The 27807-nt window shown below is 36.2% G+C and overlaps 1 protein-coding gene across 1 annotated transcript; it reads right to left on the bottom strand.

Annotated features, from left to right (window-relative positions):
- Positions 1-27287, bottom strand: LOC132560765 (probable G-protein coupled receptor 75). Its single transcript, XM_060225443.1, has 2 exons — positions 27194-27287; positions 1-2728 (listed from the first exon to the last, which is right to left on the bottom strand). The coding sequence occupies exons 1-2, from the start codon at positions 27285-27287 to the stop codon at positions 1155-1157; spliced, it is 1668 nt and encodes a 555-aa protein (XP_060081426.1). The 3' UTR covers positions 1-1154.
- Positions 27288-27807: the final 520 nt, after the last annotated feature.

Here is a 27807-nt window from a genome sequence, read left to right as displayed (position 1 = left end):
TTCCGTGGTAAAGGAATTAAACAGTTATTCTGGACATAAAATATAAAATATCAATATCATATTCAGTTTTAGTTCTGTTTTAATCGTGTTACTTTAAAAGTAAGTGTTTTTATAAAGGATGTCATTAACAGTGATATGTGTTAGGAATTATACAACACAAAGACGGTCATACACAGACAGGACCGGGACATGTCTCTGAATGCTTTGGCTAAGATCACTTACATTGTTGCAACACATACCTTTACTGAACTATTAACTGCCAACATCGGTACGCTTAAGTTTCTTAACATTTAAAACCCCAACCAAACATGTGAAAAGTAATTGAATTTTACCACATACGTTGGAATTAACTTTCGATGTGATGTACTACCAATTACCATTAGGACATACCCTCGTGTTGTTTAATTAGAATGTGATTTGTTGCAATATAAGATTCTTGTATCAAAATATTTTTGCATTCTGCAAGGGCAAGCTCACTGATTTGACGCGGAATGTAATTAATATCGAGTTATATTTTAGTATCCTGTAAGTGAAATCATAAACGCAGCAGTTTTAAATATGCTTAACTTAAAACAAGCACCACCAATCCTTCCTCTTTGCTCCAAAAGAACACCTAACACAGACACAAACTAATACACATAACGGCTCATTCTGTCACATATTGTAAACTCTGTTATTTTCGAAGGTGCAAATTTACGAGTAAAAACGCCCATATGAAGCAAAGTATTTTTTGGAAGACATAGAACGAGCAAGTTTTCTTAACTTATTTCATTTTCAAGCTATTTATGTTGCGATTTTTGCTATCCTCAATACAGCGACCTATAGCAAACATTGAAAATACCAGACCTAAAGCACATTAAATGAGTCAATATCTCCCGACCTATGTTTATGGAAGGAAAATACATGTATTCAACACCTTTCATGGATACATTATACAAAGCAAAATTTAGCACAATGTTAATTTTATTATAAAAACAACAACTGATATATTGTTACATAACATGATCATTCCCATTCAGTTGTCAAGATAAATTCTTAATCAAACGTTAATTCGAGTCATATATAGTGTCATTTTAAGGCACATTGAACAATGAAAATTAACGTCGTATTCGGAAATTATTCATGTCTTAAAATACGTCGTAATAATGTTGAAATTATTGGTCCTCCATTAAGCTTTGACTTTCCTTTGATATCGTTTGGCTACATGAACCATTGACAACACCACTGGATCCCTTCCCCACGAAATACGTCCCGCAGTCTGCTAGCCGTGGAGCGAGGTTGTGATGTTGGCATGAACTGGTGTGGAGAAGAAGGTTATTGCGGTATACACTATTCTGGGCTATGGTGGCAGTAGAATTTGACACGCACTTTTCGAGTAGTTTTTTTATATTGCCACTAGGTACTAACACGGCAGTCTTTGTGTTTTCTGTGGAAAACCCACCACCAACACCACGGCTAGACTTAGTCCGTTTATTAGGGGATATGTCCCCTAATTGGCCACCACGAGGAAGTCTTGACACAACTCGCTGACTGACTGATTTGCAGGTGACTAGACTATTAAAGCATCTGCTATACCTGTGTTTCATCTGACCAATATGCTGGGCGTATATATAAGGGTCAAGAGCACTATTGAGAAATACTAAAGCTATTCCACATAATTTCACTTGATAAAGAATAATGGACTCGCCTGTGATGACTTCGATAAACTGTGAAATAATTAACGGTCCCCAGCAGAGTCCAGTTGTGAAAATGACCACCAGACACATTGTTAATGCTTTGTTGTCCTTGTTCACAAAGGTTTGGCTAGAACACGTACAGCAATGACGGGGAGCTGGGCTGCATCCCTTTTGTGGGCTATCCCTGAGAAATTCTGAAGTTTGACTGTCATGGCTATCGCCAGTGAACCTCTGGGATGACACACTCTCAGGAACGAACCTTCCCTGTTTCTGAACTGTCCAGCAAATAACCGCGTAAGAAACGGTGATAACAGCGAAACTTACTATTGTCACTGGAGCTAAGAAGAACAAGACAAAATTTTGCTGGAATCGATTTGGACTGTTGATAATCGGTTGGCATGTTCCCAATTGTCCATTCCAGTTCAGAGTCACGTGAAGTGTTCCGCCTAAGGACACCGACAGACTCACGATCCAGATCATCCCTAGAATTATCCCAGTATGTTTTAACGTTAATGAGCTCCTGGCCCGGCCGATGACACGTGAAAGACGATGGAGAGAAATTGCTACCAATGTCAGTTGAGAGAGCATTCCACTGACTGTCCCCATAAATAAGATACTCCCACAGAACGTCACTGGGGTCGGTGGGTCCGAATATAAGAGGAACAGGAAAATAGGTGCTAGACATGTGCAGGTGAGGAAATCTGCACCTGCTAGGTTTAGTACCAACACGTCAAAATTTGTCCGTAACTTCTTCCATTTAAGAGCAGAAAGGAGAACAATTCCGTTGCCAATACAACCTAGCATGAGAACAAATATTATGAGCACAGTACACACTGCTAGGGAAGCCGTGTGTACATGTCCCTTGAAGTACCACGGATCAGGAATCCCGCTACAATTCGTTCGCAGAGGTTCCCGTAGCTCCAGAAATTCCAACATTCTGATAGATATTACTGGTACCACAGTCTGAACATGTTGTACTTGACGATATGTAATCGACTGGACCTGCACACCATAACCACTATCCACACCGCTGTCAGTAAGTGGCACAAGGTCTTAAACCTAACCTGATAAACACCGACACAGATTTTACTAGAGAAGCAGTAGACAGGCTCAGACTTACAATTGTTCATGAACTTAGCATTTGTTCCGCCATCGAATTACCTTATAGGTCTCCGACAGTTTGATTCCTGGACGGTGTAAGCGGTCTAAAATGGTGTTATTGTTCCGGAGTAATTGGCCGTGAGATGGTGTTTGTCGTGGCAAGAACAATATCCATTTAAATGTTATGAAGGTTGACAGGTAGGCCACGGGCGACCCGTCATTATTCCGGGCGATCGGTTACGTACCGGGTATACCTCACTATCAGCATCGCTTCACACACAGTGTTTACATACTGAACATCAACGTCTGGCTTTCCACGAGAATTCCTTTTAGGCGACCTATGTTACCCACAATTTAGTAATCGCTCTCTCCGTGGCTTTAAACAAATTATCTCACTCTACATTTGATGTCAGATATTCTTCTAAACAAAGTCTTAACTTCTCGTTATCATCCGGTGTATGTACAAAATCGCCTTGTCTTAGGTTTGTAGAAACAGCGACATACCAGGAAAACTTTTATGTACTTCACTAATTTCTTCCTACGTTGCTTGGCAGTGTATTTGCGACATGAGGACCTCAAGAGTTCACCAAACACTGAAGATATACCGAGTTCTGACGAGTCTAGATGGGACCCATTGTCAATAACGGCCAATCGTGCGCAAACCTATAATTATCTCTCCAGTCAAAATTATTACCCACTAAATTGCTCTCTTGGCCAGTTAGGTGTGGGACACTCGTATGCTCACGATAAATAATGTCAAACAGACAGGCAAAGCTTACATTGTGAGAGAGAATACTCTCGACACTATGCTATTGCGTTAGATGATTGGAAATCTCTACAAACACACGGATGAAAGAACATTTAAAAAATCCAATTATGTTTATTTTTTTCTTATTCGATTTTTTTATCAAAGCAAAATGACTGCATCTGACCTATAGGTAATCACTCATCCAGGTAGAAAAATGTTCACTTTCTTGACAAAGCCGACAGTTCACAGGTAGAAGAGTGTATGTATACCGGGTGGGTAAATAGAATATAACGTGGTATGACGGCTGCGACTGACAAGCTATCATTATAACCCTCTTACCGGGATATTTGATAGTGGTACGGGCGAGTGCCGACGGGATACGCTGGCCTGAGTGTGTGAGCAGACTGGTCTATTGTTCCTCGGCCTTACAGTAACCCCGAGTCCGTACTTTCTCGGCTTTTCATGCCTTGGGATAGCCTCGTCATATAGCGACAGCCTGTAGGGTGTTCAGTGTATTAACTTCCCCTCTTCTTTGTAACACTAAACACTGTTTTTTCGCTTGAGATAGTCCTTTAACACACCTGTAATAGAGAAAAGAAAGACAGGTAGAAAATTGTCAATAGCAAATTTGATCTCTTCACAAAAGCATATAAAGACGGGCTCTCAAAATATTTGTTCTTTTCTAGCTTCTTATACCGTCTTGACAGCGCCTTGTTGAATGCTTTTGACAAAGATTTCAGTTCAAGTGTTAGTCTTAAAGCGACAAGGTGTTTTTGTTCCGACGCCATCTAACGTACCCCGCTAACAAAGCCAGACTGGGCGTCCTCTACGTAAGACAGTGTATATTTTGAGGGGTAGAGAGAGTGACAGGCGGGGATTACAACTGGCCGTGCAATGTGGTGTATTGAGGGACATGTCATTAGAAATGGCGACACAAGGATTAATAGATGTCCTATCACGGTACTTAGATTTAATCGTAAGGAGTGTAAAGTCAGTGTATTGGGTGAGAGATCACACATTAGCCGGCTCCCCCGGCTATTTTACTACATATCTACTTGCCAGATAGACCCGTAATACCGAAAGATTATCTTACACCAGTACAAAGCTGTGTTTATTCACTAAACTATCGTCCAGGTTCTACATATCTACTAGATCAGGAATTCTTGACCTTCGGCTAGGATAACAAATATCTTAAGCTAACACAGACAAGTTAAACGTCTTGTCAACTCGTCACAGTTGAAGACTGGCCTCTCGTGATGCTGGTAGTCCTTGCTTCCCTCCCAACAGATATCGATATATTGTTACAAACTGATGTGTTTAAAGTAGAAATATGTATCGGATATAACGAGAGGAATCCGCCAATGATAATTTAAACGAAACCTTTTTTAAATTTCTCGAAACGGCATAAAGATGATAACAGTATAGCCACTATTAACACTAAAACATTATCGATGCACATTAACCAATGTAAATGGTATTGATATTAAACGAAAACTGCAGAGGATTCATTTAAACCTCCGGAGAAAAATGCTTTATCCTATTCACTTAAAAACTCAAAAATACTTTAATAACGTATGGTCTGAACAGCGAACAGCTCTTCGTTTTGTAAATTTATATGAAGAATTAAGTATTTTTCATCTCGTAGACTCAGAAATTGGAACATGCGTGCCTCGTGAACTGATCCCGATGTGAACACAGTATTCAAACGATGGAAAACATGGACATAAGGAACGTATGCACTGTTGTGGATTAATCGTGTTTAAACTTTGACCCTCTTCACTCTATTCTTTATTAACCCGATCCGAGCTTGCGAGAAGCAAGTACAAGCTGTATACATCATGACACACACCTTATCTCCAGCGATCCTGTTTTCTATCTACCAGCATTTTTTACGTTAAGTAATTTAACTCCTGTACCCATCAAATCCATTTTACTGTCTTGCGTAATTTCCCCCGTCGATAAATTACCAAGTAAAGGTCGTTCAGGAGTGATTCTGGAGATACTAGATTGATAAAACCATTTAGCTCTCTGAGAGTTTTCAGCAGGCGCTGTTGATATGGAATTTATATGTCAATCGCTAAGCTCAAGAATGAGTAATTCGGGGACAGACTTCGGAGTTGGGCGTCACCCTGATAAAATGCATTTATTGTATAATAAACAAACTAACTACAGAATCTTATTTATCGGTAAAATATTAATGGAACAACCCCCCCCCCCCCCCCAAAAAAAAAAAAAAAAAAAAACAAAAAAAAACAAAGTCTTAAAATCATAAACTACGTTCTACAATATGACAACAAACATACGTTCAGTTTCATCTGGTCTTATTCTCCTTGTACTGTTTCAGTAATCTCGGTTGTAAATCATTCTTTGTTCATATATTGCCCTTGCATGCTAGAATCAGACTGTATAATGATTTTGTTGGCATGTACGTAATTTCGTTGTTGTGAATATATGTTTAAAAATTCATTTATTTATCATAAAAAAGTTAAATCAATGTATCTCGTTAGTGAAATTAATGATAAAGATATAGCTGATAATGTATGTTAAATTCCATCCACATCGTTTTCGTTTGCGGTTAAAATGTTAGAACAATTTGCAAAAAGTATGATACAACGACACGGGAATGGTTTTATATCTAATGCAATATTTCTCACATTTTCCTATAGACTGTCTCGTTATTAAAGATACTTAAAATGGTTTTTAACCGTGACGTAACTCATATTACATGTTTGTGTCCACTTAAGTTTAAAACATTTCTAGGTACTGATTGTTCTGTTCCAGTCACAGACCGCCCGACAGACTCCACGATAAGAATCAGACCTGAACTCCAACAGACGAGCTTGAATGCAGGACAGTTGGAGCAGCGTATCAGAGACATGCTGCGGTAGGGAACCTGTGTACCCCTAACGTGTAGTGTGTCAGTATCTGTTTTACCTAGATATCATGGTTTGATGGATTCAGGACACGATTTTACTGCACCAGTCGATTGTACCAAGTTTACGCAACACTTCAACCTAGGTATTAGTCAGGTTTACATTCGATAGAAGTGATATGAACTATCTATGGGCAGAGGTTATAATGACATAGATGTATAAGGCATCACTTTACTTGAGTACAATATAATATGTGCGTTCCCACTTACTCTGTGCTTTACAATATGGTTCAGTCAATTGAGATTTTTAAAATTTCTCCTACGTTTTCCCGAGGGGTTATGATTGAGTCCTAAAGGGACAAAACAGGTGATTGGTGTAGTTTGGTTCATAAAACAGCAGTAACGATATCCTGAACTTAGCTAAATTTTGTATTTATGATATGTGGATAACGTTTTCGGAGTATCTAATAACATTGTTATACACCTAATGGGAATTGATTATGAATCCTAATTTTACTGCTTTACATCAATATGTTAAATATCTAACCAGGAACAAACTAGTTCCTATCTACCCTAAACGACGTTAGGGTCAACAAAGAAGTTTATAATAGAGGTATGCTATGCTTGTAGAATCGGTATTATAATTACTCTACCTTAAACGACGTTAGGGTCAACAAAGAAGTTTATAATAGAGGTATGCTATGCTTGTAGAATCGGTATTATAATTACTCTACCTTAAACGACGTTAGGGTCAACAAAGAAGTTTATAATAGAGGTATGCTATGCTTGTAGAATCGGTATTATAATTACTCTACCTTAAACGACGTTAGGGTCAACAAAGAAGTTTATAATAGAGGTATGCTATGCTTGTAGAATCGGTATTATAATTACTCTACCTTAAACGACGTTAGGGTCAACAAAGAAGTTTATAGTATATGCTTGTAGAATCGGTATTACTCTACCTTAAACGACAACAAAGAAGTTTATAATAGAGGTATGCTATGTATTATAATTACTCTACCTTAGAATCGGTATTATAATTGCTACTTGTAGAATCTACCTTACCTTAACGACGTTAGGGTCAACAAAGAAGTTTATAATAGAGGTATGCTATGCTTGGAGAATCGGTATTATAATTACTCTGCGCAAGGCTGAAGTATGCCAGTGAAAAGTAAAATAGGATCCGATACAAAATCCGTAGAAATTGATAAACAAATTAATGTCAAACTTAAGATGAAACATTTGAAATGCATAATATCTGGAAACTTGTTGAAAAGAAATATGTTTAATTTAGCTTTGAATGTGACAACCTGTATTACTGATCAAGATGAATCTGCACCTGCATTACAGAACAGCAGAGCTATGCTAATTGATGGTTAGGGTTTGATAACACTAGGGCGCCACCTTAACAGTTGTTGTGTTGAGAATGTAGGAATGAATGCTCCAACATTCCGAGTCTCGTGATAAATGACTCACTTGAAGAAGTGTTTTTGCGCTTTTCAGGTTTCATATGTACACAATTTTTATACTGGAAATATTCTTAAAAACGAAGATGTAATCCAAAAGTTTTAAAAACACATTTGATAGCTGAAATGCAGAAATATGGACACAACATTTCAACATAAGGTACTGAATCATATAATCGTGATAATATCTCAGGCATTGACATCCATATACTCCTGCCAAGTTTAAGGGTTTTAGGTTTCAAGGACCACAGAAATGTTTTTAAACAGGCGGAAGTAGATTGAATCAACATCATTGAATGCACGCCTTTATTTTGAAGATAAGAAGCTGAGCAGTACTAGTATTGTATGTTGTACAGAAAAGTCCAGACCAGCATAACAGTCCGGATGTTTACTTAATTTGATAGAGAAAGTAATGTCTTAAAGTTCCTGTTTATTAAGTCGATTTCTGATAAGGTGTGATCTACGGATAGTGAGGAAAGCTTCAGGTATTACAGTGATGTGTATGTGTAAGACAGATTGAAGATGTACGCGGGGTGATATGAACATATGTCATAGTGACATACTAAGATAAAGTATTGGGTTGTATCGCGAGATATATTTGTGGGTTGCACTATGAGATAATTCAGATAAGTTAACGCATTGCACCGTATGATGTAAATAAGCGCGTTCCATCGTAAGTGTAATATATGTAAGTGAGTTGAACTGTTAATTACTATATAAAAATTAACGGATTGCACCTTGAGATGTTATAGATAAATAAGTCAGTTGTACCGTGAGATAACACAGATAAATAAGTCAGTTGTAGCGTAACATGTTATGGATAAAGAAGTCAGTTGTAGCGTAACATGTTATGGATAAATAAATCAGTTATACCCTAATATGTTATGGATAAATAAGTCAGTTGTACCGTGAGATAACACAGATAAATAAGTCACTTGTAGCGTAACATGTTATGGATAAATAAGTCAGTTATACCCTAATATGTTATGGATAAATAAGTCAGTTGTACCGTGAGATAACACAGATAAATAAGTCAGTTGTACCGTGAGATAACACAGATAGATACGTCAGTTGTACCGTGAGATAACACACATAAATAAGCGGGCTGCATCATGAGAAAAAAGTGTTATACCATACACTCAGACTGCAATATAGATTTCCTAAGTACTGGGCGAAACTTATGAAACTGAGTTTAATACCTTTTGATAATTATTGCCATTCTTCGAGGTGTTCTATCGAAATCATCACATACAATCATTCTACTTTTTCTATTCTCTTACAATTTACAATTTCCTAATATGTTTCGAACATGGCCAAAATCACTGTATTTGTAAACATGAGAACAAAGACAATTGTATATATATACATGTATTACAACAAGTATGTCCTCACAATTAGTAGGTTCTGAACAGGAAGCATTAAACAATCAGAAACATTAATTCCATATTATCAAACCATCCTGTAACTTACAAAATTGTAGAGTAAAAGCAAGTTTGATGGTCGATAACACAGAAAACTCCTGGTATTAAGTGATAACACGGGTGGAAAATACACCACATAGATATAGAGTGCAGACCGGAATAAAAGGGGAATGCCAACATCCCAAGTGTTGCAATGGGGGCCGCAGATTTATTTTGGTCTGTATAATGTTGCCTTCGCAGAAGAGACGGTAGGAATATAGAAAACGAAATGTCTCTAATCTGTCGTTTTTAGCATTTCCTTTCCCACCCTTTCCCCTCACAGTTTTAATTCTAACGATATTAGGGGGAAATGTGACGCTGGGGTTATGACAATTAGACATAGATACAGGAAAGTGGTATATATATTACAACAACAGGATCTTAAAATATATTGTAGAACTCCTGAGCAGTTGACTAACTTCCCTATTCAAATGATTCTTGAGATAGGAATCAACGGATTAAAACAATGAAATAAAGAAATGAAAATTAGCGTTGCTTTTATCTATGGATCAGTTTCATTTTTATCTTAACGTTTAAGAATTGGTCATTTAGTTCATCAGGAAAATATTATTTGATAAGAATCATGTAAATTGTTGTATAGCATATACGATAGTAAAAATTGACTTGATGCGAGTGTTTTACACATGACTGAGTAGTATCCGATTATTGTAGGCTTGATATATCTGCCTCGTCCTACATCTACATACCAACAATATAACCCGCTTTTAACCCTTCCCACGTTCTTATAACTTTAACATGCAATAAACTGTCACAATCAAAGTGGGTCAAACCTAAAAATCCAGAAATATTACGAAAAGATAAAATCTTAAACATTGATTTCTATAAATAAAAAAAATCATTTGAAGTCTAGACATGCCAAGATACATGTAATAAACTCCATATACAAGCGAGCGCTTAATATTTGTAATGAAAAATGATATATACTTTAACTCACCCAGACGCCTGTTTATAGTTTAGTTAGGCGACACTCTTCTTACACACACCCGGTTTTACTAGTGGGACATTTTTGTGTGATGGACATTATTCAAATAATTACCGCTGTGGACGACATTCATATGTTATGAACGATAAGTTATATTGATTTTTTTTCTAGTTACTGGTCTTCGGGGATGTGAAAGGGACGACCTCCTAGCTTAAAACCATTTAAAAAAGACATTTGTTCGTATTGGCAATGTATGTTCCTGTAATTATATAAAATAAATACGCCTACCCATATTTAAATCTTTCACTTCTTGCCCTGGCAACACCGGGTAAGACGAAGCTTCAATAATTGTGAGGAAAGAGGTCACTTAAAAACAGGTTCGTGTTCACTTATAACTAAAATACCAAGAGCTAGGAACGTAACCGGGTGTACAAGCGACAAGTTGCCCCGATAGCATCTCGCTTCTCACTTACAACCAGGCTAAACTACCCGACTGTAACTAAAGTAAAGCATTTACTTCGGTTATCTCTTGTTGTTTTATAAACAGACGAACAAACAGGCCAACATCCATTCTATTCACATAAAACCTGACAATTGTGAAATCTAGACGAGTGAGTTGTTGTATAAGACAGATAAAGAGAGATATGGCGTAGAAGGACAGTACTGAATCATGCCGTGGGATATTATCCATGACGGCATTTGAAGTTTTACTTCCTATCCTCTGTATGAATGGCGAAATTTGACACTTCCGGTTAGGAAAAACTGACCTTTTTATAAACAACTCCAAACGATCTCTAATTCAAACAACCTGTAACTTTTTTGGAAGTCACTATGCTTAAAAACAGATTGACATGTAAATGTTAGGACCAAGGCATGTTTTGTAAGATTTAAGCTCACATTTATTACATCCACATACTCCATTTATAACGTAACCAAGGAAACAGACAGTAGGAATCTAGAACTGTGGTGTAGCTACGTATTTACATTGAAACGTAATGGACACATGAACAGGGAATTTTATACATTTTATAGATTGAATGACTCAATTTGACAACGCCATAAAATCGTGTTCTTCTCTGATCTAGTTTACTACACAGATCCATTACACCGAACACGATTCACTAAAATGTGGCTCACTATTTACATGACAACGGTGTAGATCTCTACAGATTTATTATCTATACAAACCTATTGTAGATCTATATAAATTAGGGCCATTACACCTTAACAAGATTCATTATTACACAAACTTGGTGTAGATCTATATAGTGTATACAGACCTGGTGTAGACCTATATAGTGTATACAGACCTGGTGTAGATCTATATAGTGTATACAGACCTGGCGTAGACTTATAGAGTGTATACAGACCTGGAGTAGACCTATATAATGTATACAGACCTGGTGTAGACCTATATATAGTATACAGACCTGGTGTAGACATATGAAGTGTATACAGACCTGGTGTAGACCCATATGGTGCATACAGATCTGGTGTAGACCTATATATAGTATACAGACCTGGTGTAGACATATGAAGTGTATACAGACCTGGTGTAGACCCATATGGTGCATACAGACCTGGTGTAGACCTATATAGTGTATACAGACCTGGTTTAGACCTATATAGTGTATACAGACCTGGTTTAGACCTAAATAGTGTATACAGACCTGGTGTAGGTTTATTTAGTGTATTCAGACCTGGTGTAGTCCTATATAGTGTATACAGACCTGGTGTAGACCTATATAGTGTATACAGACCTGGTGTAGACTGTATAGTGTATACAGACCTGGTGTAGACTTATATAGTGTATACAGACCTGGTGTAGGTTTATATAGTGTATACAGACCTGGTGTAGATCTATATAGTGTATACAGACCTGGTGTAGACCTATATAGTGTATACAGACCTGGTGTAAACCTATATAGTGTGTACAGACCTGGTGTAGACCTATATAGTGTATACAGACCTGGTGTAGGTTTATATAGTGTATTCAGACCTGTTGTAGTCCTATATAGTGTATATAGACCTGGTGTAGATCTATATAGTGCATACAGACCTGGTGTAGACTGTATAGTGTATACAGACCTGGTGTAGACCTATATAGTGTATACAGACCTGGTGTAGATCTATATAGTGTATACAGACTTGGTGTAGACCTATATAGTGTATACAGACCTGGTGTAAACCTATATAGTGTATACAGACCTGGTGTAAACTGTATAGTGTATACAGACCTGGTGTAGACATATGTAGTGTATACAGACCTGGTGTAGATCTATGTAGTGTATACAGACCTGGTGTAGACCTATATAGTGTGTACAGTCCTGGATTTGACCTAAATAGTGTATACAGACATGGTATAGATCTATATAGTGTATACAGACCTGTAGTAAACCTATATAGTGTATACAGACCTAGTGTAGACTGTATAGTGTATACAGACCTGGTGTAGACCTATATAGTGTATACAGACCTGGTGTAGACCTATATAGTGTATACAGACCTGGTGTAGACCTATATAGTGTATACAGACCTGGTGTAAACCTATATAGTGTATACAGGCCTGGTGTAGACTGTATAGTGTATACAGACCTGGTGTAGACATATGTAGTGTATACAGACCTGGTGTAGACTGTATAGTGTATACAGACCTGGTGTAGACCTATATAGTGTATACAGACCTGGTGTAAACCTATACAGTGTATACAGACCTGGTGTAGTCCTATATAGTGCATACAGACCTGTAGTAAACCTATATAGTGTATACAGACCTAGTGTAGACTGTATAGTGTATACAGACCTGGTGTAGACCTATATAGTGTATACAGACCTGGTGTAGACCTATATAGTGTATACAGACCTGGTGTAGACCTATATAGTGTATACAGACCTGGTATAAACCTATATAGTGTATACAGGCCTGGTGTAGACTGTATAGTGTATACAGACCTGGTGTAGACATATGTAGTGTATACAGACCTGGTGTAGACTGTATAGTGTATACAGACCTGGTGTAGACCTATATAGTGTATACAGACCTGGTGTAGACCTATATAGTGTATACAGACCTGGTGTAAACCTATATAGTGTATACAGACCTGGTGTAGACATATGTAGTGTATACAGACCTGATGTAGACCTATATAGTGTATACAGACCTGGTGTAGTCCTATATAGTGCATACAGACCTGGTGTAGACCTATATAGTATATACAGACCTGGTGTAGATCTATATAGTGTATACAGACCTGGTGTAGACCTATATAGTGTATACAGACCTGGTGTAGACCTAAATAGTGTATACAGACCTGGTGTAGGTTTATATAGTGTATTCAGGCCTGGTGTAGTCCTATATAGTGTATACAGACCTGGTGTAGTCCTATATAGTGTATACAGACCTAATGTAGACCTATGTAGTGTATACAGACCTGGTGTAGACCTATGTAGTGTATACAGATCTGGTGTAGACTGTATACAGATCTGGTGCAGACTGTATATGTATACAAACTTGGTTTATACCTATCTGAAGAAGTTTTACCACGTCTGGACACAGATCTGTATATACTGGATCATTACACTTCAATTCAATCGAATTTTGTTTTTGTTTATGGTTTTATATATCTGTACACGTCAAGACCCCGTTTTTTAAGATATGTCCTGATACTAAGGGTATTCCGTGTAGATGACGTCACATTATATGTTTGATATTTTGAAATATGATTTCGAATCAAAGTTTTGTTAATATTAAATTATATCTTGTTGGTTTCAGAAAGAAATATTTTTTACAAGATACACAAATAAAAAGCACATTTTCTTACAATTGTGATTGATAATAAGAGCTTAAATTCTGAAATTGAAGTCTCGGAGGCAAATGCGAAAAATCTAAAGTTATCGAAAGAAATGTCAATTTTACCCATTTCTGACGTTTTAATTAGCCATTACCATTTCTTATCGGGATCATCAGTGAGAGCTAAAATGTTTACTAGATTCCAACGACGTTTAGGTATACGGCTCAGAACGTAATGGATGGTATCCAATAGATAGATATTACTATAAACACTTCAGACTAAGACGAGAAAACGTTGATTATATTATATAACAAATACTCACACTAGCTATAATGAAAACTGACTTTTGAGAAACAACGAATAGATCATTTTTGGTAATGTTTTATTAATTTGTATACATGTTTATTACCATATTGACTGTACGTTACCGAAAATATTGGCAATGAAGAAATATCTGTGTATTATAACATTAACAATATAACAATATAAATGATCAACCGTACTCTTTGCATTGTATTAGGTTAATACGTCACTAAACTTCTGTTTTGTATTTTTTGAGAAGAAATGTAGGGTCCGAATGAATCAAAGCCATGCACATTTGTTTCATACTGCATCACCACTTAAGTTTTAGTGTCTTCCACGTTTTTTATGTGCCATTGAAACTTTCTTTGATATGTGTTACAATTAAAGTAAAATCATATTTCACTGATTTCATGAAAATAATATCAAAAAGAATTTCGATTTTTATAACAGTTTTCGAACAATAAAAATTGGGCATTTTTAGAGGTTTTTTGTATGTTTGGTTAGTTAAAAGTCCACCAAAAACCTTTACTCTCTTAAACCTCTCTGAATATTAGACCATGTTTAACAAATAACAAGCGTAGTTTATAAAACATGGAAGTTCTGTTACAAACAAATATTGATATTATACTGAGCTATCATTTAATAAAACCACGAGAAAGACACTTATAAATTGTTCCAGTGAATCTGGTGTAAATGCATAAAACATCTTTGGAACAGTCAATTTCGCGAGGAAACGAATCAACAAAGTAAAAACAACTTGCACGATATGTGTAGTTATAAAGAACACGGATTTTAGAAAGATTAACAATGTACAATTGATTAATGAGAATAGAAATTGCAAACATATTTTGTTGATAGAAGACAGCTGATATACATATTTTAGATTAAACTCAACAGTATTCCAAACATCATCAATAGTCAAATTATCCGAACTGCCTAATGATACAGAATTTCAGTAAAAATATTGATATATTTCGATAAATACTTATCATAGTAGACAGATTATAAACATTAGACCAAGATGTAACAATGGAGTATCAGGTATGAATGACTTACAGTTGTGTAAACCATAGAAGAGACATTGTGAAAGTTAATGTTTGTTGTACAGTGACAGTGCGATAAATATTGAATCTATGTATTACGTACCGTAGCAGATAAAAATAAAAACCTTATATCATAAAGGATATAACATCATATTAAATAATTTATGACATTTCATAGTATGTTCAATATTCTATCAAACCACAAGGAGCAAATGAATTAAATATAATATTCGCTGTAGCAAGCATGTCTATGATTCAATATCACACGAGACACATACGTACCAAAGTGGTGTACACCATGATCGATACTGATAATCCTATCTACTTATAGACAAGCTCGAGTGTGCAAGTTATCTACAAGTCACTATGTTATACCTAGAAACATTTACCATAGTTAAAAGCAACATGTTATTTTTATCATCACATAATCAGTGTAAGGTTGTACTGTCCATATAGTCGTAATCATCTCCACTAAAAGTCACCCGAAACAAAAGTCTACGATTTAAAAAAAAAGGTTTTAAATAAGTAAATAATTGCGATTTGCCCACAATCTCATAATGTGATGTATAAAGAGTTTTCCAGTTGAGGTGTGTGTGTTCCCAGTCCATGACGGCTGGATGCTACAGTTGTGTAAACAAGGAGGGAGCACATGTACAGAATGTTTCTCGGTGTAAATCCAGGGCAAAATATCGAACAAGACTCCCCATCTATCTATTCCTAGTTATTAACATATGGACCACGTAATATAATGCAGAGACAAAAGTATGAGAGACTGTGCAATTATTTCTGTTAACCTACATGTACATATGAAACCGTAATTACCTGAAAAAAACTTATTAATGGGAATATGCGGTTTAACATTAAAATATTTATTTTTTTGTTAAAAGTGAAGATAATACAAAAAAGATGTGGAAAATATTATCATCATTACTAAGAAAAATAAAAACACCTGATCAAAAAGTGCATACGTTACTCTATCAGTAAGCCGGAGCTCTGAAGTACGCTACCAATATAGAAATGGTGAAAAGGCATTATTGGTCAAAATTAATGAACATATTGTCTTAACACTTACCATAGCAAACGTCCACATGGATAAGCTATCCTTAATAGATCGTTGTTCAAGTTCACTAATAACAAAGACACTTCCTAGGTATATGGGTCGTGCACACCAGAGAGGACTTGCTGGTGTATGCCACAGCCAGCCAGAGTACAGTGATAACACACTGCCTGGTACACAACTTAAAACTCGCCTGACAAACCGCTGGGCAAACACCGCGCTATAATCCAGGGGTATAAACCTTACTCAAAATTTACGACATCACATCGACAAGAGATATTTAAATTAAAAAATTTGTATACTCCTGTCCGAAAACGACGGATCAACGGGAACTTACTTGGCCATTAAACGATTGAGCAGAGCGCTTATAAATCCGCGCCCAGTTAGTGTCTATCCCTGAGGGATTTACCTGGCTAGAGCACACACAGACAACCATTGTCACAAGACTAACGATGTCACTTTGACTTTAGAGACTATCAACATGGCCAAAGGAGTACAAATTCAAAATTGTTAATGCTTTTATAAGATTAAGTTAAACGTATTTGTTATTTTGAACTAGACATGTTATCACGAATATGTTTCGTGTTCCCCTACACAAATACATTAAATGTGAGTTTACATGTGACTCTTAGATAAATAATGGTTATACTGAAAGACTAAAATCAGTGAAAGTGTATGATATCATTTAATAGCTACTTCATTTGTTATATAATCGTTATTATCGGCCTGTTGTCCAGTAACTAAGCCAATATTTAGAACTCTTCAGTAATATAATATATATACCTTAGAACGTTTTCCATTAGCTGTTTCAGCCAGAAATCAGCTGTGATGTCATAATACCAAATATGAACAATGGCGTTACATCATTAATGGAACAACAAATCGGCTGCTTCCGCATGTTTTTTTCTCCACATTTTAACTTTAAAACCTGTCAAACTTTCCTTGGTTTCTTTTTATTATTATTATTTAACTTTGGGAATCCCAAAGTTATGCTCCGAACACAAAAACGGACGGACGGACAGACGAAGCGGCAATTACATGCTTCCGCGAAAATTTTGGCGAGCATTGAAACGAATGACCAGATAACAAGAGGCCTAGTGGGCCTGCATCGCTCATCTGGTATTTAATATTCAAAAAAAATAGAAGCCTGGCATTTCTGATGTGATCTTAATGTAAATTCATTATTTTGTAATTAGGTATACGAAATACACAGACAGAGCTTTGCAGATAACACGATAGATTTTTACCTGCTCTCACCAACTAATGATTCGTAGAAGACAATTAATCTTGTCAATATAATTATATCACCGTTCTCGTTTGTAATTACATAACTCGTGGTGTCTTTCCAGCTGCTAAAGTATTTATATGATATATCATACAGTGACATCAAAGTCTGTTGGGTCTGTTTTACACACCTCTAACGTAACATCACCTGACAAGTGAAGCACTGATGGTTAGATACTTGGCAACTATTTGTATCGCATATTCAACAACATATCAGAACGTTTGGCTATCGGCATTCCGATAACACCTAACGATAGAGAATTCATGAAGGAATATTTAAGAAGAGTTCTATCTTATATTTTTTTCTCGTAATAGGATTGATATTGACATTGTAACAGAAAAAAAACCCTGAAATAAAAACAGAGAAACGTCTTTTAAAGTTAATTGCTTACTAATTCACCATTGAATTGTAATGCCTACACCCTCTGTAAAAAAGGGATATAGGAAGCAGGACTGCAAGACCAACTAATATACAATACAGATTAGCCAAACATGAACAGGAAATATTGCATTAAACAAATAGGAAAGTTGTTTAGCACCAACAATATTGCTAAAATCGTTCAAATGTCTAACATGTTTGATTTTATTGTATCATAAGACAATATATAAAATTAATTAGTAACGATATCAACACTTAATTAGAACAAAAGCATAGATATACGGTACGTACTTTAAGTTTTTGAATAAGCATTTTTCTTTTTCTTCTTTAAAATTTAGAACCTTCAATTTCGCCTGCTGGCCTCGTTTAGAGTTATTTTAAAACTAAGATTAAATGGTATCTTAATTTATGTAACTTACAATTGTAAAATGTTCGAAGCAAGTGCTTAAGATGCACTACATTATATCTGTGCCTGTTATTACTGACAGAAAAGCCACATTTGTTGAGATATTTTGAAATAAAGAGGTCAAGTTGATCAAAACCTCGTTTTATGCAGAATTGATAGAATTGTGAATATGAAATAATAAAGATTTTTTTAAATGAATGTTTGCACTTTATCCGATTTCGACAAAATTTTGCATGAATGAAAATGAATGAAAGTTTAATTTGATGTTTAAGCAAACGGGGAAAAAATACTCCAATAACCAGTGTTATAAAAAGTAGATATTACTGTTACTGGAGTAGTAATAAGCTGTTTCGTTATCTATGAAAATTTGCATACAAGTAATAAACCTGCAATGTGTGACCTAGTACGCAAATTTTCGCCGTCAACCGAAATGATGTACACATAAAAGATTATGTTTCCGTGGGAATAATGAGGTTCCACATCTACCACCAAAAAATGTCTACGAATCGTTAAGAATATGCCAAAAGTAGAGGTGGTAGTATTATATTTCCACAATATCATTATGATTTGAACCTCCGGCCACAGACCTCACTTCTGTTGTCAGTCGTCACGCATATACCGCCATGATCATTGACATAATTATCAGATGTCGTGAAATAGGCAATTCAAACGCACGAAGATGTGGAGGGGTCGAAACCCTGGGAAACACGACTCCGTCTATGATATACAGACCCGCTTACAATTGGTTGACTTTAATGGAATTGAGGGATGGAAGGTGAACATAATAGATTTATCTACGAAACCAGAGACGTCACAAGACAACAAAAGTCTGTCTGTGTCTATACTTAAAATCGCTCACTATAAACAGACCATTACACGCTATAATGTTAGACCTGAGTGACGACCGATGATTATATATATATATTCTGGCAATGTTTTACTGAATACATCCATAAAACTTTATCAAGAAGTTCAATGTTACGAGATTGTAACGATTCCATTTAGCAGGAGCTAGTATACCAGCCATGTTGGCTGCTACGTTAGTTTGCATTTTATCCTTGTCTTAAGTTGTTGTTTAATCATCATGTTTGTGTTACATCATCATATATCACTAAAATGTAGCAGCTTAGACTTCTAGATAGATAGAAAAGGCAGCGGCAATATGCACTTCAATGTATCTATAATAGGCCTGTACTTAGATATGTCTCACGTTTAGTTCATATACGTTTATTGACATTACAAGATATGTACGAACGTTTAAAAATCACAAGAAAAACTACCCTTTGTGTGATAAATATTAATATTTTTCGGAAGTGTGTATTTTACTTTCAAACGGATGAGAAAATAACTACATAATATGATTAGGAAATGGCAACGTGAAACATATTTGCATGAAAAATAAGTGAATATGCTATCCAACTAGGTTTGGATGCTAACTCCAAGATAGGATAAGAACTCCAAAGAGCTCTTGATACATCTAGAATATCCGCTCTGAAGAAACATGTCATTTTTCCACTCAATGTCATATTCCGAACCAGACGAAAGCCTTGGTTTCTCCGAGAAAGGTTTACAGCATAAATTGTTGGGAAAGTACAACACCTTGATGAAATACACTAATATTTTGGTACATGATCTACCAATCGGTTATTTTGCATGTCCATGTGACCGAACTGTTTCTCATCTCTCTTGCGGGCATGTTTTGTTTTTGTTCTTGTTTTCACAGACCGTTTGTTTTTTCTATGAGCTTGACCGAACAAGTGACAAAGACCACACCAAGTCCTTCAGCGTGGCACACTCCCCTGTATCTGCCGCTCACTTTGATTATTACAACGTATCAAATAGGGACAGTTTATCGGTGGAATTATAACAGTTTACGCATTGTGAATTCCCACGTTCTTTACCTTACTTCATTTCCAACCTATGATGTTAACATGTTGTAGTTGATTCAATGTCTATTGATTTATCACGATTTCACGACCGTCATGGATCAAACAGCAACATATGCAAGTTTTTGAAAAAATTACTAGTAAATGGTCGTTTCAGAATAATTTCGTGAGAGAATTCATTTTGTTATTTGGATTATTTAATACTCTGAAGTCTTTAAATCTTTCGATACACGTGACCGTATTCTCATTGTACGCCATCAAGCGGCTAGAATACACCCACATAATCACGCAATTAAACAGTATTAGACCTACTCACATGTATAAATGTTAACATATAATCATTAAATGATCTTTTTATGGCATTTATGGTCGGTGTAAATGACAGAGCTTTTTGCATGAAAAATCATACCGTGCGCTATATTTTGATTCGATTTAAAACAAAAGTGTATTATACTAAGTTATTCGATACCGACAGTGTAACATGACTAGTTCCATTGGTGAAGCGATGTACCGTCACCGTTGATGCTATCTTGGCCAGCTTTCGGTACATTAAATTACACGTCCTTTTCGCAATGTTACATAGCGCCATACCATGTAAATGTATTTATCATAAAATCTATCACGGGGTTTGATATTTCATATTTTTGCCATAGACATCCTTACTTTACTATCACATTACAACATTTTGTCCAGTTTGTTAACCAGCATGGCTATCTCTAGCTATCTACGGTCAGTGTCAGACCTAAAAGTTATAGAACCACCCATGCTTGTGAAGGAGATGCTATCGTTATCATGTAATTACGAAGTCTGAATTCCAAAATGATGAAACATACAACAACAAAAGTATATCAAAGATATTCAAAAGAATTCTTAGTGACAAACACGTCCACGGAAAACTTAACTCCGTGTTTATGACTATTATTTACATTCTAAATAATGAATAAAAATGGATTATGAATTCCATTATCCGAGTGTGTTGGGAACACGACCAAGCCTTACAAGCAGTAAATAAAAGGGAACTGGATTCCTTTGTTGTGCGGACAGGGAACTGAGTGTTGACAAGTATGACGACGGTCGGTTTTAAGTACTGGCCCCTAGCGCGGATTAGTTATCTTAGGACGCCTGTTTACGTCTTCTATCTACAAGATTAATCCGCATTCCCTTTTTCCATTCTAAGGAAAACGCAGCTATGTAATAGGACAATACCGGTAATAAAGTATTAGTTATAAATACTTTATATCGACTGCACAGTAGGCCGCGGGCTCTAAGCCCTATGATCCAACTACTAGCGCGGAAGAATCCATGAAAAGGTGGATAACACTATGGCACTGTAAACAAATCCTTCCGCCTGAGTGGTTAAATGGGATCACGACAAACCCCGCTAAGTTGTGATTCGGTCTTCTGAAATTGTTCAGTCATTTGTCAGGCCCATGGTAAGTTGATAAACCGTACTGACAGTTTTGGGCCTGACGGCTAAAAATGGATCAATTTTCAAACGTTCCGAAAAGGACGTAGACTACTGGAAGACTTATATCATGGCTTAGCGAAAACTCCTGAGAAGCGCTAATGACAAGCTGTTGGCCACTAACAGTCGTGTACTTTTAAAAATGCTCAGTTCCATTAGTCTCTTACATACCACTTTTTTCATTTCAACGTGATATGCCAATTGAAATTTCTAATTGATACACATTGTACATTTATAATGTTTGATATTTCCGTTGCTTTATTCTTACCAAAAAGTCATGCATCACTGGCCACCATAAAACAGATATACATCGATTAACTACTTGTCATAAAAAAGAAAAACATTTTTAAAATGGAAGAAAAGCTTCACGAAATCGTGATAATGAGGAACATACTGCAGACATGTTATTGCTTTTCTTTCAACCTTCAGTCCTATAGCTAAAAGTAGAAACTTAGCTGGATCTCGTCCATATATCGCGAGATTTCGGGCGCAAAGGACACAGTACAGCAATTGAATATGGATTTGAAAAGAGAAAATAAAACGATAAATGACATACTGAACCATCGGACTAATTTACATTAAGTACCAGCATATGTTTGAGACTGTGTCGTCGCGTGTATTGTAATCTTGGAAGAGGGTCTAGTACGTTGCAAGAACCCAATCCCAATCCCTTTCGTGTGCTTTTAATAACATAAAAATATGTTTGAATGAAGAAAGAAAGAAAGAAAGAATGAATGAATGAATGAATGAATGAATGAATGAATGAATGAATGGAAAGACGTGATTGAATATTCGTCAGTGATCCCTTACGTCGTTAACGGGGGTCAAACGGTTTTAATCCCCATTCATAGGAACGTTACGTAACAAAATCAGGACACTTACATGTAATGGACGACGTTATGATAATGTTGAGATAGATGAAGAGCAACAAACAAAAGTTTCATATTTGCTGACATATCAAGTTGTTTACACCGTATCCCTAATTATATCATGTACTTGTCTCAAATCGCCTCCATTAAAAAAGTCCTAAGGGAGATAACTACTGTAATTAGTTCTTATCGTGGTTTACATTGCTATTTTTATATGAAGACACACACAAAACATATCCCATTAAGGTGTAGACATCATGTATATTCAGATCATCAAACATGGACGTTAAATGAATAAGATAATTTCTGATCGCACAAAATTCATACGTTATTTTTTATATAAGTTATTGTAAATTTTACCAAAATAACTACCAGCAACGAGTTTGATGTTTGGCGAGCCCCGATCTTTATTTGACAACATCACCAATATATTACTGTCACATTAACTATCAGATTTCAGGGTGTTGTTTGTGTGATCATATTCTGCAATAAAACAGTAAAATGATCAGTTATAGAGCTACCAGAGCTGTATAAAGTCATACCAAATCACAATGTCTCCCATCCACGTCTTCTAAATAAGTAACATTGTAAAAAAAGATCTGATATGTCCTATTTGAGTAATGTAATAAAGTGGAGTGCTTTTCTGACGTAAGTGTAATTGTAAACAATAGACAGTGAAATCGTTCTATTATATAGGTACCAAGGTACAGTGGAGTCGGTCCCTGAGATAAGTAACATTGTACAGTGGAGTCGGTCTCTGAGATAACTAACATTGTACAGTGGAATCGGTCTCTGAGATAACTAACATTGTACAGTGGAATCGGTCTCTGAGATAACTAACATTGTACAATGGAATCGGTCTCTGAGATAACTAACATTGTACTGAGGAATCGGTCTCTGAGATAAGTAACATTGTACTGTGGAATTGTCCTTCAGTTGAGTGGTTCTCTGATGTATCGTGGATATATCACAACAGTTTACAGTGGAGTCGGTCTCTGAGATAACTAACATTGTACAGTGGAGTCGGTCCCTGAGATAACATTGTACAGTGTGAAATTCTCTGTTGATCGGAGGAATCTCTGAGATAAGTGACATTGTACGGTAGATTCGTTCTCTATGATAGCAATCTACGTGTCGTGTTGCCATGATAATCTATCGCAACAAAATGAGTAATAATGCATTAAAACTGAACTTTTCTCTAAAAAATAGACTGATACGTTATTTCGAGAGCCTAAATAAGTTTAGATATATCTCAGGGCCTTAGATATATATTTTTTAGCCTTGTAACTGAAAGATAAATTTATCGCGAAATTCATCACTCCAAGTCGACTCGATTCGACGAATTAACACGATATTATGTATGACATGTCGTGTTGATATGGCAATTTGTTACGATGAATTATCATGGCAACATGAAAAGTAGATGGCAATTACATGCACCATATTTATTGATAAGGATATTAATGAACATTAAAGTGGTCCTAAAGTGGAGTTTCTATCTGACATAAATATCAGTGTACATTGGAAAGGCATGAAAAGGTGTGCTTATCCGAAGCAAATCACTCTGCACAGTGGAGTGGTTCTGTGACATGAGTATCGGTGTACAGTGGAAGACATAAAAACGTGTGCTTATCCGAAGCAAATCCCCCTGTACAGTGGAGTGGTTCTGTGATATAAGTATCGGTGTACAGTGGAAGGCATTAAAAGGTGTGCTTATCCGAAGCAAATCCCCCTGTACAGTGGAGTGGTTCTGTGACATGAGTATCGGTGTACAGTGGAAGGCATAAAAACGTGTGCTTATCCGAAGCAAATCACTCTGTACAGTGGAGTGGTTCCCTGACATAAGAATCGGTGTACAGTGGAATGTCTCTGACATAAGTAGCAATGTACAGCGGATTTGTTCTCTGACATAAGTAACAATGTACAACGGAGCTGTTATCTGAAATCATTAACACTATACAGTTAAGTGGTTGTCTCCGTCACAAGTGTCCTGGTACTTTCAACTCGTACTCTTGCATGATACCTGCAACAGCGTACACTGGAGTGGTTCTCTAACATAAGCATTCGTGTACGACGAAATGGTTTCCGAATATATTTTTTTTAAGGTAGAGCTGTTGGAATGTTGTTTTTACATTACATCGGCAACGTTTCTCCTGTTTCCTTTTATTTTTCGGATTGACATTTTCTCCTGAAATTTCAGTTCGTTCCTTTCAATGATTTGGTGGATGTAGCGGTTTCAGATATTGATATGCGTGTACTTGGTACAAAACCTCAATATCCTGGTCAGTGGGATGTTTAAAAGTCTACATCAAAAGGTGGCTTTATTTGGTTTAAGTGCGAATACCAATAGAGTTATCCCCCTTTATTTACAGTCGACGGAAACACCAGGTTGTCTACAGTCAAACCTGTTTTGGAGCAAACCTTTGTATGATGGACAGATTGATTAAACCCATTCGATGCAGTTTGCAATGTAACTGACCTCTATACTAAGGACAACTGTCTATAAAGGACAGTTTTCATCTAAACTTGGGTCTTCATAAACAATTTTAACTATCTAAAAATGACTTGCATATCAAACTTAAATTACACTTAGAATATGAGTACTTCAACAACCGAGAGTGTTATATGAAATACATATGAAAAACATTTTTTGTTGAAAACTTACCCTTTGCTACATGCAAGATATCTACACAGTGTTTTGTTTTAGGCATATTTTCCCTGACCCATTTCAAAATTTGTACATGACGATCTGTAAAAATCTTCTGTATAGTAATTCCTGCATCACTGAAGGTCTTCACACTTCTGATCAACCCTTCTTTTTCCATGTGGTAGATACTTTTGACTTAGTTACTCTAAAAATAAAATGTGTGATAAATGAATTGAATGTAAAGGCAAGGGATTGATTTGATTTTTCCCAACACTTCCAAAAGGATTTACTTTTGAATAGACAAAGCTGTTTTACAGCCACTAGGGAAAAGACAGCTTAAACATGCTATGATGTCACAAAAACTGCCAAATGACATCACAATTTCATTCACACAAAAAATTTATTTTACCAACACTGAAACAAGGTTTTCAGCATCATGAGTGTGGGAGAAAAAATCAATCGTGGGGGTTGTAAAGTGAACAAAAAATCTCAACCCTCAGGTGGAGATTTTTCTGTCTACGTTACACTCCCATGATGGAATCACATGATAATAGTACAAAACAAATCACAGATTTTCTAGTAACATGTATGGACAGATTTACTTCACATTTGCAAGTTCACATGGCCTCTGTTTGCCCATTGTAGGCCCCCAAGGGGCCATTTCTGGCCCATTTTTTCCATATGGGAAAACAAAACATGATCGCAATAGAACAAGAGCTTTCAGCTGACAGGTGAACTAAAAACAACTACCAGAACCAATTGCACATCGACTTCTCTGGATTCATCTAAATCCATTATTGTGTAGCTGCCATACTTTGCGGAGTGGCCTGGGGTATCTGCACGTCCATCTCCTCCCAATACAATTTCCCTATTTTCTTGGATCACACTGTCCAAATAACACTGCTGATGGTCATTCCAAACTTGCAATATATGGCTGGCTGAAGAAAATACCTCTGATGTTGCAAAAATATATCGCAAGATATTGTGGCCATATTCATAAAGTTGAACATCCGCAGTGATTTGCTTGGAAGCGACCCAGAAAACAGAATTGCACATGAAAGCAATAAGTTTCCGGCTGGTATTGACCCGATCATTGGTTGGCTCTTCCAAACATTGGTATAGGAACAAAAACCACAGTCCTGTAGAATTTCACTGCTGTACCGCGCAGCTGTTGAATATGTCCAAATGTTGGGCTGGAACATCTTGGGCATGCTGAAAATAATTTTAGGAGTTCTGATTCGTAAACCAAAAATTTTCTGTCTCTTTCATCATTCCTGAAAAAAATCATTTTACTTTAAATTCTTGGTTTGGGCAGTGTATTTTGTCATAATTTGCCAGGCCAACGAAAGGCACTTGCACTGAGTAATAATTTAGCCTTAGTAATACCACAAGAGATCCAAAAAGTGGTGGTGGGATAAAGAAAGTGATATAGATGAAGATGTACATGTACCATTATGTGGTAAAATGTTACTAATTATAACCCTTGAATTAAACAACATTAACATACCACATACCTTTTTAACACAGAGGTCTAGTGACCTTTAATAACAATCATTTAACTTTACAATTGATCATAACAATTAATGAAAACATCTCCCATGGCTTGATTTGTGTGTAGTATCTCATTTTGTAATTACTGTATATTATTCATGAGCAAAAACGATTTGTAACAGTTTTTTCTAAAGCAAAAAATACACAACAGCATTTTTGTGTAAAAAAATCACCTGTCATCATCTATATTGCTATCAGAGTCAACATCTTCATCTGCTTCACTCTAAAATGACGTATTAAATGAACTGTCAAACAAGTCTTCTTGGGGACTATGGTCATCCATATCTCCATTGTCCTCTGTGCCGTCATGATCAAAAGTAAAATTGTGGTCCTCGCACATGTTGGTGTTTGACGTTTGTTCTGGTTTTATAATATCACACTGGATGGCCACAGACTTGCATTCATTGGATGTCGTCTGACATACTACAATAAAGAAAACTGATAAAAGTGGTGTAACAAACTAAGAGAATGAAAACACTTTTTTTCTGAGCTCTGAATATGATAACTTTCTCCTATTTAACACCTTTACAGCAACGTAACATTGGGCTGCACCTGTTCCTTTGGAGCAGAGAGTAGTAGTAAAGTGTAACTATTTAACAATCCGCCATCCATAATGCAGATGCCAGAATTAAAAAAAAGTTTGAAGAAAAAGTTGTACCAGTTTACATAAGCACCGGAAACAAGGTCATAATACTAACATCAGGATTCAAGATGGGTGAAATTTCCGGAAGTGTGTATTACTAACGAAACTCGGAAGTGTACTGGAAAACAAATTCATTAAAAAATTGCAAAAAATGTGGGGGGGACTCCGTCAAACACCCAACACAAATCATTTGTTTTGTGAACAAGATATTATAATT

This window comes from Ylistrum balloti, unplaced genomic scaffold (assembly GCF_031769215.1).
Source record: "Ylistrum balloti isolate Yb309-2 unplaced genomic scaffold, AGI_CSIRO_Ybal_v1 Utg371110, whole genome shotgun sequence".
In the NCBI taxonomy this organism is placed as follows: Eukaryota; Metazoa; Mollusca; class Bivalvia; order Pectinida; family Pectinidae; genus Ylistrum; species Ylistrum balloti.
Note: the sequence above shows the minus strand (reverse complement) of the source record. Positions and strands in the feature narration are given on the sequence as shown.